Consider the following 19687-nt stretch of genomic DNA (forward strand, 5'->3'; position numbering starts at 1 on the left):
GAGGGCAGCTGGAGCAGGAGGGGTCACAGCAACAAGCCGAGGCAGCGGAGAGCTAGAGGAACTAGGACATTTCTGTTTTTCTAATTTGGAGTGCATTCACTCCAGAGGAAGGGCACAGAGCCAGAGTCCACCACCACATTTCCAGGCAGAAAAGAAAGCCCTCCACTTAATGGAAATAAAAGGGCACTTCTGAAGGGCAACTTCCAACATCCGCCTGGGATCAGCAGCTTGCAAAAAGGTCAAGCAACCTCAGGGCCCCTTCCTACCTCCAGCAAGATCTGGAGCCAACGTGGAGGCTTCTGACCACCCATCTCTTCCCAGTTGTTGGGAAAATAAGGACCAGGTTACAGACTGTTCATGACAAATAATCACTGAAGGATTAAAGCTGAAAGAAGTCAGTTATTCTTCCATGGTTTCCCCTAACCCAGTGCAGCATTCACACCACCCACTTTGTATTAACTTAAAACTAATCACCATCAAAATCTGTTTTGTGAAGGATTTTTCTCTCTCGTATCTTATTTGTTTACACAATATTAATTTGTATGCATATCTGAGACCTCCATATTCTATTTCAGCCAATTTGTATTAACAGATGGTGAAAAGATTAAGAAGCAGCTGTGCTCCAGATGTTGGCGAAGGGGGCTTATGCTACCTCCTATCACTCTGAGCTCACAGTTCCCTCTGCAACAGGAGTGCTCGAGGGCATGCTTCCTGCTCACTGAGATCTTCCAGGGACACTTGGACTCCTGTTATATATTCTCGAGTTGTAGAAATTTGTAAGACGTGGGTACTGCTCTCAAAGAGCTTATAGGTTAGTAGTAAATGATTTAAAAACCTAGATAGGCTATAATCATTACTGAGTGATCTACTGATAAACACAGGATACAGAAAATTTGGTTTTGAATCACAAGTTTGGATCTTGGAAATGGCTTATTGAAATTAAAGAATTCCGAGTAGGCAGGCATTCGTGGGGAAATTCCCAGATGGCATGGACATGTTCTGGCATCAGTGGAAGGATCTGTCCTGTTTAAGGACGTAGCTGACAACGACTAACTTGAAATCCCTGTTCTTAAACAAGCTATTCTAAAAGCACTAAGCCCTCTTCCCAGTAAGGGAAGATGTATATTGCACTGAGGAAGGTGCTGCATCTGCAAAACTTTTGCTTAAAGGCTCTTCTGTTTAAAAATTCTGCTTCCTCATTCTCTAGAACCAAATTAGGGGAAAATTGGTCCCATTGTGTCTCAGTTGAAACAAAAGGAATTTGTAAATTATTTCACCACAGCCCACATTTTTGCCCCAAGTATCCCCTACACAGGCATAACTGTAGGCTGCAGGCCAGACTTTCTATAATCGGACAGATACTTATTAACCTTTTCTATGGGCAAATACAGTGGAGGGCACTGGCAATACAACCATGAAGGACACAAATATAATCTCTGCTTTCTGAGTCGTACACCTGGGGTGGGGGCATAAGGAAGTATGAAGCACCAAAATACAGATATATATCTAACATCATATGATTATAAGGTAAGAAGATGACGTGGATAGATAGGATGGTACACGAAGAATCCACTGAGGAGGGGATATCAGAGTAGAGATGTGAATGCAGCGACGCACATGTTTGGGGAGGGTGGAGGGCAGGGTATTGCAGGCAGAGGGCATATTGAATACAAAGTTCCTGGAGCATAGCATGCACGGAACCAAAAGGGTGAGAAATTATAAGATACTTATGGAATATAAGCAGATCTGTTCTCCTCTGCCCTAAACAGGTATGAAAGCAAAAGGAAACATGGCAGCAAGAAAAATGTAAACAAAACACAATAAAGACAAAGAATATAGCATCCAATATAATAGAAAAACTGAACAGATGGACCAACAAAAAGATATAATACTGGAATTGTGTTGTTTAGTTGTTAAGTAGTATTCAACTCTTTGCGAACCCACGGACTGTAGCCCACCAGGCTCCTCTGTCCATGAGGTTTCTCAGGCAAGAATACTGGAGTGGGTTGCCATTTCCTTTTCCAGGCGATCTTCCAGATCCAGGGAGTGAACCCATGTCTCCTGTTTGGCAGGTAGATTCTTTACCACCGAGCCACCAGGGATGCCCATAATACAGGAGAGCTTTCCAGAAAGGAAAGAACTGAACTGGAGATCCAAAGGACACACACTATATAAGAGGAAAAACAAAATCAATGTTGAGAGATTCTATTTACTTAAAGTATGAAAAAATAAAAAATAAAGAAGCGAGGCAGCTGCGACAGACTGCGCAGAAGCGCCGGCGAGAAGAGCTACCCCTCGCCCAAGGTCGGGGCGGCGACCAAGAGTGCAGGCTGCATCGGCACAGGAGCGGCCGAGAGGAGTTACCCACCCCGTCCGAGGTCAGGGCGGCGGCCCAGAGGAGCTACAACACGCCCTTCGTCAGGGGCGACAGCCGAGAGGAGCAACCCCACGTCCAAGGTCAGGGGCGTCGGCCGAGAGGAGCTACAGCACACCCCAGGTCAGGGCGGCAGCCCAGAGGAGCTACCACACGCCCGAGGTCGGGGTGGCGGCCCAGAGGAGCTACCACACGCCCTTCGTCAGGGGCGGCGGCCCAGAGGAGCTACCACACGCCCGAGGTCAGGGGCGACAGCCGAGAGGAGCAACCCCACGTCCAAGGTCAGGGGCGGCGGCCGAGACGAGCTACAGCACACCCCAGGTCAGGGCGGCAGCCCAGAGGAGCTACCACACGCCCGAGGTCAGGGGCGGCGGCCGAGACGAGCTACAACCCGGCTGAGGTCAGGGTGGTGGCTGAGAGGAGCTACCCCCCAGTCCGATGTCAGGGGTGGCGGCTGACATGAGCTACCACTCGCCCGAGGTCGGGGCGGCAGCCGAGACGAGCTACCCCATGTCCAATGTCAGGGGCTTCGGCCAAGAGGAGCTACCCTACACCCGAGGTCAGGGGCGGTGGCCGAGAGGAACTACCACCCGCCCGGGGTCAGGGGTGGCGACTGAGAGGAGCTACCCCACAGAGGAGGTCAGGGGCGTCGGCCGAGAGGAGCTATCCCCAACCTGAGCCCAGGGGAGGTGGCCTAGAAGAGCAACCCCATGTCAAAGGAGCGGCAGCTACGCGGGCGCAGGAGGGCCCAGAGGAGCTACTCCAGCGTCCAAGGTCAGGAGGGGCGGCGGTGAGGAGATACCCCTCCTCCAAGGTAAGGAGCAGCGGCTGCGCTTTGCTCGAGCAGCTGGGAAGAGATAACCCACGTCCAAGGTAAGAAAAACCCAAGAAAGACTGAAGGTGTTGCAAGAGGGCATCAGAGGGCAGACACACTGAAACCATAATCACGGAAAACTAGCCAATCTGATCACACCGACCACAGTCTTGTCTAACTCAGTGAAATTAAGCCATGCCATGTGGGCCCACCCAAGATGGGCGGGTCATGGTGGAGAGGTCTGACAGAATATGGTCCACTGGAGAAGGGAATGGCAAACCACTTCAGTATTCTTGCCTTGAGAACCCCATGAAGAGTATGAAAAGGCAAAATGATAGGATACTGAAAGGGGAACTCCCCAGGTCCGTAGGTGCCCAATATACTACTGGAGATCAGTGGAGAAATAACTCCAGAAAGAATGAAGGGATGAAAAAAGCAAAAACAATACCCACTTGTGGATGTGACTGGTGATAGATGCAAGGGCCAGTGCTGTAAAGAGCAATATTGCATAGGAACCTGGAATGTCAGCTCCATGAATCAAGGCAAATTGGAATTGGTCAAACAGGAGATGACAAGAATAAACATCGACATTTTATGAATCAGAGAACTAAAATGGACTGGAATGGGGGAATTTAACTCAGATGACCATTATATCTACTACTGTGGGCAGGAATCCCTTAGAAGAAATGGAGTAGCCATCACGGTCAACAAGAGAGTCTGAAATGCAGTACCTGGATACAATCTCAAAAACAACACAATGATCTCTGTTTGTTTCCAAGGCAAATCATTCAATATCATGGTAATCCAAGCCTATGCCCCAACCAGTAATGCTGAAGAAGCTTAAGTTGAACGGTTCTATGAAGACCTACAAAACCTTTTAGAATTAACACCCAAAAAAGATGTCCTTTTCATTATAGGAGACTGGAATGCAAAAGTAGGAAGTCAAGAAACACCTGAAGTAACAGGCAAATTTGGCCTTGGAGTACGGAATGAAGCAGGGCAAAGGCTAATAGAGTTTTCCCAAGAGTATGCACTGGTCATAGCAAACACCCTCTTCCAACCAACACAAGACAAGACTCTACACATGGTCAACACCAAAATCAGATTGATTATATTCTTTGCAGCCAAAGATGGAGAAGCTCTATACAGTCAACAAAAACAAGGCCAGGAGCTGACTGTGGCTCAGATCATGAACTCCTTATTGCCAAATTAGACTGAAATTGAAGAAAGTAGGGAAAACCACTAGACCATTCAGGTATGACCTAAATCAAATCCCTTATGATTATACAGTGGAAGTGAGAAATAGATTTAAGGGACTAGATCTGATAGAGTGCCTGATGAACTATGGACGGAGGTTCGTGACATTGTACAGGAGACAGGGATTAAGACCATCCCCATGGAAAAGAAATGCAAAAAAGCAAAATGGCTGTCTGAGGAGGCCTTACAAATAGCTATGAAAAGAAGAGAAGTGAAAAGCAAAGAAGAAAAGGAAAGATATAACCATCTGAATGCAGAGTTCCAAAGAATAGCAAGAAGAGATAAGAAAGCCTTCCTCAGCGATCAATGCAAAGAAATAGAGGAAAACAACAGAATGGGAAAGACTAGCGTTCTCTTCAAGAAAATTAGAGATACCAAGGGAACATTTCATGCAAAGATGGGCTCGATAAAAGACAGAAATGGTATGGACCTAACAGAAGTAGAAGATATTAAGAAGAGGTGGCAAGAAAACACAGAAGAACTGTACAAAAAAGAGCTTCATGACCCAGATAATCACGATGGTGTGATCACTCATCTAGAGCCAGACATCCTGGAATGTGAAGTCAAGTGGGCCTTAGAAAGCATCACTACGAACAAAGCTAGAGGTGATGGGATTCCAGTGGAGCTGTTTCAAATCCTGAAAGATGATGCTGTGAAAGTGCTGCACTCAATATGCCAGCACATTTGGAGAACTGAGCAGTGGCCACAGGACTGGAAAAGGTCAGTTTTCATTCCAATCCAAAAGAAAGGCAATGCCAAAGAATGCTCAAACTACCACACAATTGCACTCATCTCACACACTAGTAAAGTAATGCTCAAAAGTTCTCCAAGCCAGGCTTCAGCAATACATGAACTGTGAACTTCCAGATGTTCAAGCTGGTTTTAGAAAAGGCAGAGGAACCAGAGATCAAACTGCCAATATCTGCTGGATCATGGAAAAAGCAAGAGAGTTCCAGAAAAACATCTATTTCTGCTTTATTGACTATGCCAAAGCCTTTGACTGTGTGGATCACAAGAAACTGTGGAAAATTCTGAAAGAGATGGGAATACCAGACCACCTGACCTGCCTCTTGAGAAACTGATATGCAGGGCAGGAAGCAACAGTTAGAACTGACATGGAACAACAGACTGGTTCCAAATAGGAAAAGGAGTACATCAAGGCTGTATATTGTCACCCTGCTTATTTAACTTCTATGCAGAGTACATCATGAGAAACGCTGGGCTGGAAGAAGCACAACGTGAAATCAAGATTGCCAGGAGAAATATCAATAACCTCATATATGCAGATGACATCACCCTTATGGCAGAAAGTGAAGAAGAACTAAAGAGCCTTCTGATGAAAGTGAAAGAAGAGAGTGGAAAAGTTGGCTTAAATCTCAACATTCAGAAAATGAAGATCATGGCATCTGGTCCCATCACTTCATGGGAAATAGATGGGGAAACAGTGGAAACAGTGTCAGACTTTTTTGGGGGGGGCTTCAAAATCACTGCAGATCGTGAATGCAGCCATGAAATTAGAAGATGCTTACTCATTGGAAGAAAAGTTATGACCATCCTAGACAGCATATTGAAAAGCAGAGATATTACTTTCCCAACAAAGGTCCATCTAGTCAAGGCTATGGTTTTTCCAGTGGTCATATATGGACGTGAGAGTTGAACTGTGAAGAAAGCTGAGTGCTGAAGAATTGATGCTTTTGAACTGTGGTGTTGGAGAAGACTCTTGAGAGTCCCTTGGACTGCAAGGTGATCCAACCAGTCCATCCTAAAGGAAATTAGTCCTGGGTGTTCATTGGAAGGACTGATGCGGAAGCTGAAACTCCAATACTTTGGCTACCTCATGCAAAGAGTTGACTCATTGGAAAAGACCCTGATGCTGGGAGGGATTGAGGGCTGGAGGAAAAGGGGACGACAGAGGATGAGATGGCTGGATGACATCACCGACTCGATGGACATGAGTTTGAGTCAACTATGGGAGTTGGTGATGGACAGGGAGGCCTGGCCTGCTGTGATTCATGGGGTCACAAGGAGTCAGACATGACTGATTGACTGAACTGAACTGATGAAGAAATAATTCTTCAGAAAATCTATACCAAGAAAAGAAACCGTATTCACAAAAGGCAAAACAGTCAAATTGGCCTTGGGCTTCTACAGAGCAATAATCCAGGCCAGAAGACAATGAAACACGACTGCAAGGGACACGAGGACCACTTCAGAATATCACAGTCAGCTGAACCTTAAACAATAAGGAGATGTTTTCAAACATGAAAATTCACAGAATATAGCACCTCAGGAGCTGTTCTGCCAGGAGGGCAGAGGAGAAGGGAAGAAAGGGAGAGAAGAGAGGCATTCAATAAAATCCAGTAAACCACGTGATGAATGGGAAAGCTGTGTTAAAAATAATGCAAATAAACTTATTTACAAAACAGAAATAAAGTTACAGATGTAGAGAACAAACTTATGGTTACCAGGGGGAAGCATAACGGGGGAGGAATAAATTGGGAGATTGGGATTGACATATACACACTACTGTATATAAAATGGATAACTAATAATGACCTACTGTATAGCACAGGGACTCTACTCATACTCTGTAATGACCTATGTGGGAAAAGAATTTTCAAAAGAGTAGACAGATGTATATTTATAACTGATTCACTTTGCTGCATGGCAGAAACATCTTAAATCAACTATATACTCCAATAAAAATTCTTTTAAGTAGTTCAGTTTTATTTATATACAAGTCACTTGTTTAAAGTGTATAATTCAATAGTTTCTAGTATATTCAGTGATATAACTAAGATTAATCAAAATAAAATAAACAGAGGAGTGGTATGGGGGGAAAAATGAGTGCACAGAATTCATTAAAATTTCTTAACTGTAAGACTGTAAAATGACAAGTTAGAGAAGTTTATAATAAATTTTCACATTAAATGCTAAGAAAATTGGGAGGAAAGGGAGAGGAGACGAGAGAAAATGTAAGCATATTGTTTAAATTTGAAACGTGAGATTGAAAAAAACACAAATATGTCAATCCCATCTTTTCATAATCTTAAGAGGCTTCCATGGGAATTAATATCCCTTGTGATGAAGAAGGTTTTTATATGAAATTCAGTATTAATTCCTTAGGGTTCACTTTAGCTTTTGCTATAGTTAAATCTGAGTAAAATTGAAAGCCTTTTTTTTTTTTAAGTATTTAAAGTATGATGTTATTCTTACAGAGTTTTACCTGCATTATGTGCATGGAGAGGTGTCTAAAATGGTGGTGTGCAACTGCTAACCCTTGTTATTTCTGGCTAATGGGATTTCAGGCAAAATTTGTTGCTTTTACTTTCCGTTTTTTCATATGGCCTGAATGTTTTATGGTGGTCATGAATAATTTCTACAAGAACAATATGAAAAAAGTAAAATTAAATCATCTATGGGAATTCCCTGTTGGTCCAGTAGTTGGGACTTGGTGCTTTCACTACCGAGGGCCTGTTTAGGGAACTAAGATCCTGCAAGATTCACAGTGCAGCCCTGAGAAAAAATAATAAAATAAACTGTCTGCTTTTCTCAATACCACTTTCTATTTTTAACCCTAATCAACTTATTCATCTTTCCAAAATCTGAGTTTTCTTGTTAGTAATAGGAAAATAAACAGCTTTTTATACTATTTCGTTTTAGATTACTAGATAAGGTTTAATGGAAGATGAGTGATTTTATTTACTTAGGCTTTCCCCAGGTGTACTTAATGAGGGGTAAATATGCTGATCCTTAATAGAATGACAATATTTTCATTAATTTTCTCAACACTTAAGTTCTAACATCTATATCAGTGTTTGCCTGTGTATATTTACATTAATAATAATCACTTAAACTATCTTTCCACTGAAAATAAGAACACATATCTACCACTTGACCACCTACTATGTTCCAGAACTCTACTACAAGTTTTACATTTGCTAGTCAGTCCTTGCAAACCTATGCCATACATACTCCTATTGTACAGATGAGAAAAAAGAATCCAGGAAAGGTAATTTTGCTTACTGAAGACTACAAACTATTTATTCAGACCTGATTCTCTTCTTACATGTTCACAGTAAGTGTACAATAATTGTTTTATTATTAATTAAACTAGTGAACTATACGGAGAAGGCAATGGCAACCCACTCCAGTACTCTTGCCTGGAGAATCCCATGGATGGAGGAGCCTGGTAGGCTGCGGTCCATGGGGTCGCTAAGAGTCGGACACAACTGAGTGACTTCACTTTCACTTTTCACTTTCATGCTTTGGAGAAGGAAATGGCAACCCACTCCAGTATTCTTGCCTGGAGAATCCCAGGGACAGAACCCACTCCAGTATTCTTGCCTGGAGAATCCCAGGGACAGAGGAGCCTGTTGGGCTGCCATCTATGGGGTCGCACAGAGTCAGACACGATTGACGCAACTTAGCAGCAGCAGCAGCAAACTATAAATTATAAATCATATGCTTTGGATGGAGTTTTGCAATGAATTGTCTTAGTTCACCAAATTCCCAAGATGCCTAGTTCATAAGTTAGTGAAGCAAGCTCCCCTAACATCGAAAATTAGCCTTACTTTATAGACTTTTAAGTAAGTAGCATAAACAAATAAGATAACACATCTGAAAGTGTAAGAGAAGAAAGGCACAAATACAGAGAAACCATGCCTTAATGTTAAAGTATGTCTGAACTTTTAAAAAATTTTTAATTGGAGGATAATTGCTTTCAAATTGTGGTCCTGGAGAAGACTCTTGAGAGCCCCTTGGACAGCAAGAAGATCAAATCCATCAATCCTAAAGGAAATCAATCCTTAATATTCATTGGAAGGATTGATGCTGAAGCTGAAGCTCCAATACCTTGGCCACCTGAAGTGAAGAGCGGACTCACTGGAAAAGACCCTGATGCTAGGAAAGACTGAAGACAAAAGGAGAAGAGGGCAGCAGAGGATGAGATGGTTGGAGAGCATTACCTACTCAATGGACATGAACTTGGGCAAACTCTAGGAGATGGTGAGGGACAGGGAGGCCTGGCCTGCAGAGGTCGATGGAAGTCGAACCAACAACTGCTTTACGATGTTGTGTTGTTTTCTGCTGTACAACAATGCGAATCAGCTATAAATATATATTATATATATATATTGAACCTCCCTTTTGAACCTCCCCCCCACTCTCCCTCTAAAAATTGTTTAATTTAGCTAATTTTTAAATGTTAGTTGGAAGGAAAGTTAAAAATAAATTATTCACTCTTCCAAACTCAGTTTTAAATTTTTATTTTTAACTTCCTTCCAACTCATTTTTAATATTAACTTCAACACTTATTCAAGTCCTTGTTTTGCCTGTCAAGAAGTGTTTAACTTTTGCCCCCACCCACTTTTATAGCCTCATCTGCTCATAATTTTTGGCTCTCAAATTATCCAACTACTTGTAGCTTTCAGAACACACATGTTGTTTCACACTTCTATACCTTTTGTGCATGATCTTCTCTGTCTAGATTGTGCTTTAATCCCAATTTCAAAATGTTGTGTCCCCTCCTCCTGGAGGCCTCCCTCGGCCTCAGGAGGGCCAGTCACTTTCTCCTCTGTGCTAGCTCTCCCCTCCTACCCAGTTCAGTGGTGTTCTCAAGGTCCTACACTATGATTATTTAAGTAGCATTTGCTCCTCCTGGACTGTAAGGTCAGGAACTAATGCTCTTCCCTCCTCAGATGGATTGATGCGATACACAAATAATGCATACTCAATTTGTTTCTTGATCTCTGAACCAAGTTTTTCTAGGATGTGTTCAAATGTTTGTTTTCCATATGGTCCTTAATGCTTCCATGTTAAAATCTAGTCATTCCCTGAAAACACAAATGGAATAAACAAAGTCAGGATTGTCTACTATATTAACATTGTTTATTATTCCAGTTTATTATTGAAATGCTAATGTCTAACAACTATATTGATTTCTGTACATATACATGTATCTTTTTCATTTTCATATTCATTCCTATACACATGAGTATGTCAAGAAGGATGAGCCTGGTGAGATGCCAGAGATTATGACTGTTCAATCCATGCTTGGCAGGCCTGAGAACTACCACCATGCCCAGCAGAGTTCCTTCAAGTCTGTGACTCTCCACTCTTCAGCAGTCACTCCAATTGCTTCACACCTTCTGTTCAAGGTTAGGAGAGTCTACATACTGCCTTAATAGTGATCGAAGATACAAAGAGGTTCTTTGCGACTCCATGGACTATACAGTCCACGGAATTCTCCAGGCCAGAATACCAGAGTGGGTCGCCTATCCCTTCTGCAGGAGATCTTCCCAACCCAGGAATTGAACCAGGGTCTCCTGCATTGCAGGTGGATTCTTTACCAAGAGAGCTATCAGGGAAGCCCAAGGACTAAACATCTGAAGGTAAATGGGTATTACCCTCTTGAATACATGCAACTCATACACATACAAGGAGAAAGCCTGATTCTTTTTTCTTCACAGAGAATGTCCTCAGTGACCTTCCAAAAAATGTACCACAAATTTTATTTTTGACATACCCTACATTCCCAAGGGCAACAACAAAAAAAATTGCCCTTGGCATTTTCTTAAAAGATGTGATTCAGAAGATATGTGATTGTTGGCTTTTTCTCTGTAGGCATATGTTGCCCAGTGGGATGTCACACCCTTCAAAGGTCTGATTCAGAAAGAAAAATACAAAGTTGGGATAAGGTCAGAGCAAACACATACAAACACTGCACACATTCAAGTGGCTCTGACTTCTGCTTAAAAAAAAATTCCCAGAATTACCCACAGAGAGCACCCATTAGCGCTCAGAACAAAATCAAATGGCATATACAAACGGAACATGACTGAACGATGACTCTCCTTGTAAAGGTATCTTTATCTCCAATAAAAAGGTTTAAATTATATTCCACTTATAGTTCCAAAATTTAAGATTTTTTCCCATGAAACCAAACTTTGACAGCAAATACAAAATATTTCAATACCTACACATAAAGTCATCTGGCAGACAATTCTGTTACAACTTGAGATAAATTAGGACTGAGCCTAAGAGCATGTTACTGTTTAAATGTACAGGTTTTGGCAGCCATGCTTAGAAATAGGGGGAAAGAAATCTATTACCTAACACACCTCCCAACAGGCCCTATCTCACAGCCAGCTTTTTTTCTTTTTAAATGAAGAATTTGTATTTGAGCTGGTTATTTGTAAGAGTTGGTTACTGTGCCTTAGTTGCTATTTCACCTTAATATCACCTAGTAAGCAGTAAACATCTTAAAGAAAAAAACAAAAAACAAAACCAGAGTTTCATAGCAAAATTAGAAGACATACGTGACATTCCACTGGCTGAATATTTTAGAAAATATAAAAATTATTTTTATAAAACCGCTCTCACTCATGGAACGTCTAAGGAAATTAAAGAAAGAGGGGGAAAGCCACATCTGTATACACATATTAATACAAAAAAGAGTATTTCTCATCCAACTAAAAAGCATACGGCGAAGACAAGGCGGTACTGGACTGTTTTTAGCAAGTACATGGCTGACCAAGACACAGAGCACTCAGCAAGCCCATTCACAGCCACCCCTGGTGTTTCCTTGGCATGCATCCACACTGCTCGTTTTCCACCCACCATTTGCAGGATGCCTCTCCACTGCCATATGGACCAAGATGATGAGTCATCTGTCATCCAAAATTCTTCTCCTGACCTTTCCACATTCAATCACCTTTAGCACACTCAACCGGCACGTCCTCCGCAGAGCACATGCCCTGGAACATAAGGGGTTTCAAGCTGAACATAGAACTTAGCATTCCTAATGGTCCCCACGTTGCCAAAAGGATTTCTTCCAGAGCTTTAAAGGAAAATCACAACCAAAACCGTGACCAGATGGGTTTTCAAGGAGAAAGCTATAAACTAAATCAGTGAGGAGACTGACGTCCTTTACTAAAAGCAGGCCTATGATATAAAAGAATTTCACTTATTCATTCACTGAGAGGAAAAGTTATGGCAAAAGCAAAGCAGTGAAAACATACATAAAACATTTCACAACTGAAACTGAATTTTTAACTTCATGTAGCTGAAGATGTTTTAAACTATTTTTGAACTTAATGCTTCACATAATCACCAAAAAAAAAAAAAAAAAATTTCCTGACCTGCACCTCATGTACAACAAATCACAAAATCTCATATAGTACTTTCTATAATGGCAAGAAGTCTTCTAAGCCCTTTACATATATTCACTTACTTCATCCTTTCTGTAATCCCTGTTTTCCATGAGGAATAAAATGCAGAAAGCTAATAAGGTACTTTGTCCAAGGTCACTGACATTGTAAATGGCAGAGCTGGGATTAAAAGCACTGGTACTACTGGGATTAGTGGTGATTATACTAACCACCTTCCCAAAGGAGTTTAAGACACATGATCCTTTTTTAACAGTTAAGTTTACTTAAAACTATACAAGTTCATTTTATAAGGTGAGAAAACTTAATGATTAAAGAATCTAAACTAGAGAAATATAAATTACTGTTAGATGGTAGCAAAGTTCAAGTTATCAGTCATGGAAAATACCAACATAAGAAAGAAGGAGTCGGGGGTTAATTTTTGTGACTTAAATATTAAGAGTCTGGAGAAATTAACAAAACTGGAGAAGTATAGGTAAGGTACTGATAGCCAAGAAACTCCAAAAGCTAGGAAGGCAATCATAGAGAACCCCAGGTCTATAGTGCCTAACATCAGTCAACACTCCTGTCAATTTTTTTTCCTCATCAAGGCAAACTTTCAGGAATGGTGCCTCCTGGCCACATCACTGTTGATGCTTAAATTCAGGCCTTCAACATCTCTTGGTCCAATTGTGCTAACAATCTCTTCCCCAGCTTCAGGTCACCACCTCCTCCCCTAACCCAGCACCTAATTGCTCTGCTGCTAACAGAATAGTCTTTCTGAAACACCAACAGATTTGATCATGCTATTCCCCTTAAGTCTTCAGTGAGCTTCCCAGGTGGCACTAGTGGTAAAGAACCCATCTGCCAATGCAGGAGATGCAAGAGAAGTAAGTTCAATGCCTGGATTGGGAAGATCCTTTGGAGGAGGTCATGGCAACCCACTCCAGTATTCATGCCTGGAGAATCCCATGGACAGAGGAGCCTGGTGGGCTACAGTCCATAGGATCACAAAGAGTCAGACACGACTGAAGTGACTGAGAACACACGCACATCTTCAGTGGTCCGTATCACCAATTTCCAGTTCCACCATCTCTGTATAGAATCAAAGTCTATCACCCCAGGATTTCCTCTGCCTCTGTCTGCAGGCACAGGAAAACACTAGGCTGTCACTCCTCTCTTACTTAGTTCACATTACCCCTTTGATGAAAAAATTCTCCTTCCAACCCCATTCATCAACCTGCAGGACCTCACTCTATTCATCTCTTTTACCATAAAGTAGCCAATCCCACTTTCTACCATGAGAAGAGATAATTTTCTCCTTTGGGTCCTCAGTGTACCCACATGGGTATTGATTTCATTACACTGTCATAATGTTTTACACACCTGACTCCCCTACTGTAATATAAGTCCCCTTAATAGAGAAAGTGTCTTGTCATTTTATCAACAGCACCTAATAGTTCCTGACTCACAGTAGGAGCTTTATTCATTACTAATAAATAAACATATACTTTCCACAGACCATTATAGCCTCTCTCTTGACAGAAGTTTTCAGTTCAGTCTGTTGGTTCCCTGCAGCCCCCTGCAGTTCCCAATATTTTTAATGGAAGGCATTCTAGAAAGATATGATCTATGCTATAGTCAACTTTTCAGAACACCTACACACTGAAGAATAGATGTTCAACAGTAGAGTTCACAAAGAATGGTCCATAGAACCAAACACACAGGTTCTCCATGGGGTAGGAGATTCTAGGGTTAAATAAATTCAGAAAATGCCTCATGATATCACTTTCTATGAAGAGTTAAATCACACTATCATCATAGTAAAGGTGCATTAAAGTCCTAAGAAGTTGGTTAATCTGGATTTACTAACTTTGAATAGGTAAGTGAACCCTACTTTGCCTCCATTTTCTCATCTATTAAATGGAAATCACAATCTCTACCTTCATATGATCACTGTAGGGACTGAATGAGATAATAAATATCTAAAGCTCAGATCACTACTTGGCACACAGTGAGTACTCAATAAATTCAAGCAATCTTTAATATTTAAACTAACATTTTCTAAACTACAGTCTGTTTTCTCATCAATCCACTACTAACACTACACACTTTGAGAAACACTGATACAGAATAACTACTCTACAACATATTAGTCATTTGGGAGATTCACAGCTCCAGACTTTAGGAGAAATAGGCAATCTGATAGTTAAAATGTAGGACAATTCACTCTGGCTTCTCTTTGGCTAACAAACATTAAAGTTCACATTATCACAACTTGCTGAGGCTTTGGTTCTCCAAAGTAAGACAGGAAAGAGTACACTGAGTGAACTAAAGGAAAACTACTCTGCAATGGAAAGAAGTTTCTTATATATAAATCTCACTATCCTTTCATTCCTAGAAAGCAATATATTCATCAAGTTTCTATTTTCACTGCCGAGGAATCTTGCTATTTAAGAGTAAGACAAATAGTCCACACAGTCCATTTTTTTTTCAATTAATAAATCAAAAGATTTATACTGGGCTTAAAGAATCATCTACTTAAAGTAGATGATTCTTAATTCCAGCTTCCTGAAGTACAAAACTGTAGTAGTTCATGTATGAGCATCTGTATGCATTTTCCTAGGTAACATATCATAGGAACCACTGAGCTGTTTTTTTTCAAACCATTGTTATAAAATTGAAGTATAGTTAATTTACAATGCTGTTTCAAGTATACAGTAAAGTGAATCAGTTATATATATACATAATTGAATATATATATATTATTTTTCACATTCTTTTCCATTATGCTGCTGCTGCTAAGTCGCTTCAGTTGTGTCCAACTCTGTGCGACCCCATAGGCAACAGCCCATCAGGCTCAGCCATGCCTGGGATTCTCCAGGCAAGAACACTGGAGTGGGTTGCCATTTCCTTCTCCAATGCATGAAAGTGAAAAGTGAAAGTGAAGTCGCTCGGTTGTGTCCGACTCTTCGCGACCCCATGGACTGCAGCCTACCAGGCTCCTCCATCCATGAGATTTTCCAGGCAAGAGTACTGGAGTTAGGTGCCATTGCCTTCTCCACTTTTCCATTATAGGTATAATATATTGAATATAGTTCCCAATGCTAAACAGTACGTCTATGTTGTTTACCTATTTTATATATAGTAATATATATGCTCAGTCACCTCCAAGTCTTTGCGACCCCATGGATTATAACCCACCAGGCTCCTCTGTCCATGGAATTTTCCAGGCAAGAATATTAGAGTGCGTTGCCATTTCCTTCCTACTTCAGAGGAGCTTCCTGATCCAGGGATCAAACCTATGTCTCCTGCATTTGCTGTATTGGCAGGTGGATTTTTTAACACTGAGTCACCTGGGAAGCCCATTTTATATATAATAATGTGAAAAAGTTGGCTTAAAGCTCAACATTCAGAAAACGAAGATCATGGTATCCGGTCCCATCACTCCATGGGAAATAGATGGGGAAACAGTGGAAACAGTGTCAGACATTTTTTTTTTTGGGCTCCAAAATCACTGCAGATGGTGACTGCAGCCATGAAATTAAAAGACGCTTGCTCCTTGGAAGAAAAGTTATGGCCAACCTAGATAGCATATTCAAAAGCAGAGACATTACCTTGCCGACTAAGGTCCGTCTAGTCAAGGCTATGGTTTTTCCTGTGGTCATGTATGGATGTGAGAGTTGGACTGTGAAGAAGGCTGAGCGCCGAAGAATTGATGCTTTTGAACTGTGGTGTTGGAGAAGACTCTTGAGAGTCCCTTGGACTGCAAGGAGATCCAACTAGTCCATTCTGAAGGAGATCAACCCTGGGATTTCTCTGGAAGGAATGATGCTAAAGCTGAAACTCCAGTACTTTGGCCACCTCATGCGAAGAGTTGACTCATTGGAAAAGACTCTGATGCTGGGAGGGATTGGGGGCAGGAGGAGAAAGGGACAACAGAGGATGAGATAGCTGGATGGCATCACTGACTTGATGGATGCGAGTATGAGTGAACTCTGGGAGTTGGTGATGGACAGGGAGGCCTGGCGTGCTGCGATTGATGGGGTCGCAAAGAGTCGGACATGACTGAGTGACTGAAGTGAACTGAACTGAAAGTGTATATGTTAATCTTAAACTCCTACTTTATCTCCTCTCAACTGTTAGCCCCTTAGGTAACCATAAGTTTGTTTTCTATGTCTGTGGATCTATTTCTGTTTTATAAATAAGGCTGATTTTTTTAAGAGTCCATATGATATCATATGATATTTGCCTGAGTTTTTTTGAAAAATTAGGCTTATGTATTATTTAGATATTAAAAATCAAACAGTTGCAAAGGTGTATACAATGAAAGGTAAATCTCTCTCCCAACCCTAATCCTTATCCAGAGCCAACCACTGTTATTAGTTTTTTATATCCTTCCTAAGACAGATTATATATGTGTGTATAAGTACATACAGTAATAGTATACCATCCCTTCATTTTTACAGAGATAATAGTATATGATATATACTATATTGCAACTAGTTTTTTTCACTTGGCAGTTTATCTTAGAGCACTATCTATATCAATACATAGATATAGATATTTAATAGGCATACTAAAATTTAAAGCAACCCTATGATAAGATACTTGGCTTCCCAGGTGGCACTAGTGGTAAAGAATCCGCCTGCCAATACAGGAGATACAAGAGACTTGGGTTCAATCCCTGGGTCAGAAAGATCCCATGGAGAAGGAAATGGCAACCTACTCCAGTATTCTTGCCTGAGAAATTCCATACAAAGGAGCCTGGTGGGCTACAGTCCATGGGGCTGCAGAGCTGGATGTGCTCTGACTGAGGAACTGAGCACAAGATAAATATTTAGGTTGTTACCAGTGTCTTGTAACAAAGGTCAAAGCAATTGCTTTGTCAATAGTCATGTATGGATGTGACAGTTGGACCATAAAAAAGGCCGAGCACAGTAGAATTGATGCTTTTGAACTGTGCTGTGCTGGAGAAGACTCTTGAGAGTCCCTTGGACAGCAAGATCAAAACACTTAATCTTAAAGGAAATCAACCCTTTATATTCATTGGAAGGACTGATGCTGAAGCTCCAATACTTTTGGTCACCTGATCGAAGAGCTGGCTCATTAGAAAAGACCCTCATATTGGGAAAGATTGAAGGCAGGAGGAGAAGGGGATGACGGAGGACGAGATGGTTGGATGGCATCACGAACTCAATGGACATGAGTTTGAGCAAACTCCGAGAGATGGTTAAGGACCAGGAAGCCTGGCGTGCTACAGTCCATAGGGTTACAAAGAGTAGAGAGACTGAACAACAACTAGTGTCTTACAAAGACTGCTGAAAATAAACATCCTTGAATATATATTTTTAGGCAAGAAATGAAGCAGGGAATTGCTAAAGACTACTAAATTGCCCTCCAAAGGTTACCCATTTTATTCTCAAGAATACTTATTTCTTACACCCTCAATAATAAAATATTTTCAGATTTTCTCTCTTTTTTAAACCTGACAGGCAAAAAATGATAACAGATGCTTTTAACTTATGTGGCTTATTTTGAATGAAAGAAACTCTGATTTAAGATGAGTCATACTTATGATGACCTAGTCATGGAAACAAAAAGCACCATCAAAACTGGAACAATACTGGGAATTCAATTAAGGTTTGCTTCAAGTTGATGGCTTTAGGGATGGTAGTATGCAGACAAAGGAATTAAAAGGCTTCACCCACATGGGTTTTTTAATTATGTTGCCAGATTGGAATCTGTCTAAAGAAATGACTGGGGAAAAAAGGCACTTTGCAATCTGTAAGAAATTATGGAAGTGTTCAAGGAATCATGACCCACTACTAGCAGAAGCCCGGTGGACCCCCAGGTTCAACTCACCATCGAGTAGCCAGTGCTCGCCGCGCCTGTTCTCCAACTCCAACAGCATGAGGCGTGTGATCACATGATCGGGAACCAAAAGGCCTTTCTCTATGTATTGCTTTGCCATATCACCAACTTCTATTAAAAAGACAGGAAAAAGAGACACTCAAGAAAGCTTCTGGGGGAAAAAAAAATGCTTACCAACTCTCTCCTGACAGTTTTGCTTTATTTTCCATTCCTGCCTGATGTCCTGGGGGGAAAGGTTTTTAAAGAGTCATATTTTTAAAATTGGCTTCAATAATGGCGACCCTGTCTCCCAGTTGTCTGCCAAAGAATTAGAAGAGCATCTCTTGAAGACACACACAGACAGAAATAAAAATGAAAGGAAATATAAATTAGGGCAAAGGGAAAATCAGAGTAGGAAATAAAGCTGGAGTCTAGAAGGAGAGTGGCACACAATAAAGGCCAGGAGAGGAGTAAAGTCCAGTCTGGTTGCTAGCAGTGAGCCACACTCTGGACCCAAGCCTCCCACCAGTTTCCGGTAACAAGGAAAAAGGATCGACCTCACAGTTCACGGTACAGGGAAGACTAAAGGAAGCTGAGAGACTCAACCATTCCTCAGAAACCTCAAAAATTTCCACTGCTCTTCTAGAAAAAGGGCTGGATGATACAAACAACAATGGGTTTCTTTCTTTTCATGAGCCTTAGTTAAGCAGATGGCACCTTGCTGACGCAGTTGTAGAAGCAACTCAAGTATTTTTAGTGGAATGCCAAGTTCGTGAAAAGACGTGAATTTCAATTTTTTTTCAAAGAAAAAAATGCTCCTATCATAATTTAAAATAACAATTTGTTATACATGGAAATTGTCAGTTGGGTTCAAGAGAACATCTGTTAAATTTCTAGGAACTGATTTTTTTTTAATCCAGATGAAGTCCTCAGCTCTCTTGCAATCTGATCATGAACCATTAGAAACACATTCTTGACAGGCCAATTAAGTTCTTATAAAAACACAGAGCAGAATTTTATTACTGGCCGAAAAAAGGTTAAAAACCATTTGCCCCCACCTTCTGCTTGAATTTAATAAGGTAGAGACCTTCCTTTCACAGACTGAATCTATACTCCCAGCTTCACCTTCCACACTGAAACGTGGGCTGTGAAGAGTTCCCTATCACTCGATGACTACCACTGGGCAAAAAGCCCAATGTTAGGCCCAGAGATATGGATTCAGAAATGCACTGCAAGAAAAAG

General features: G+C 41.3%; 1 protein-coding gene across 1 annotated transcript in view; it reads right to left on the reverse strand.

Annotated features, from left to right (window-relative positions):
• The window catches only part of AK4 (adenylate kinase 4), a 95452-nt gene that overhangs the window by 18037 nt on the left and 57728 nt on the right, over window positions 1-19687 (reverse strand). Inside the window, exon 2 of the mRNA XM_068964275.1 lies at window positions 18458-18577. Coding sequence (XP_068820376.1) covers window positions 18458-18577 — 120 coding nt within the window. The remainder of the gene's footprint in view (window positions 1-18457; window positions 18578-19687) is intronic.

Source organism: Capricornis sumatraensis, chromosome 2, assembly GCF_032405125.1.
Source record: "Capricornis sumatraensis isolate serow.1 chromosome 2, serow.2, whole genome shotgun sequence".
Taxonomy (NCBI): Eukaryota; Metazoa; Chordata; class Mammalia; order Artiodactyla; family Bovidae; genus Capricornis; species Capricornis sumatraensis.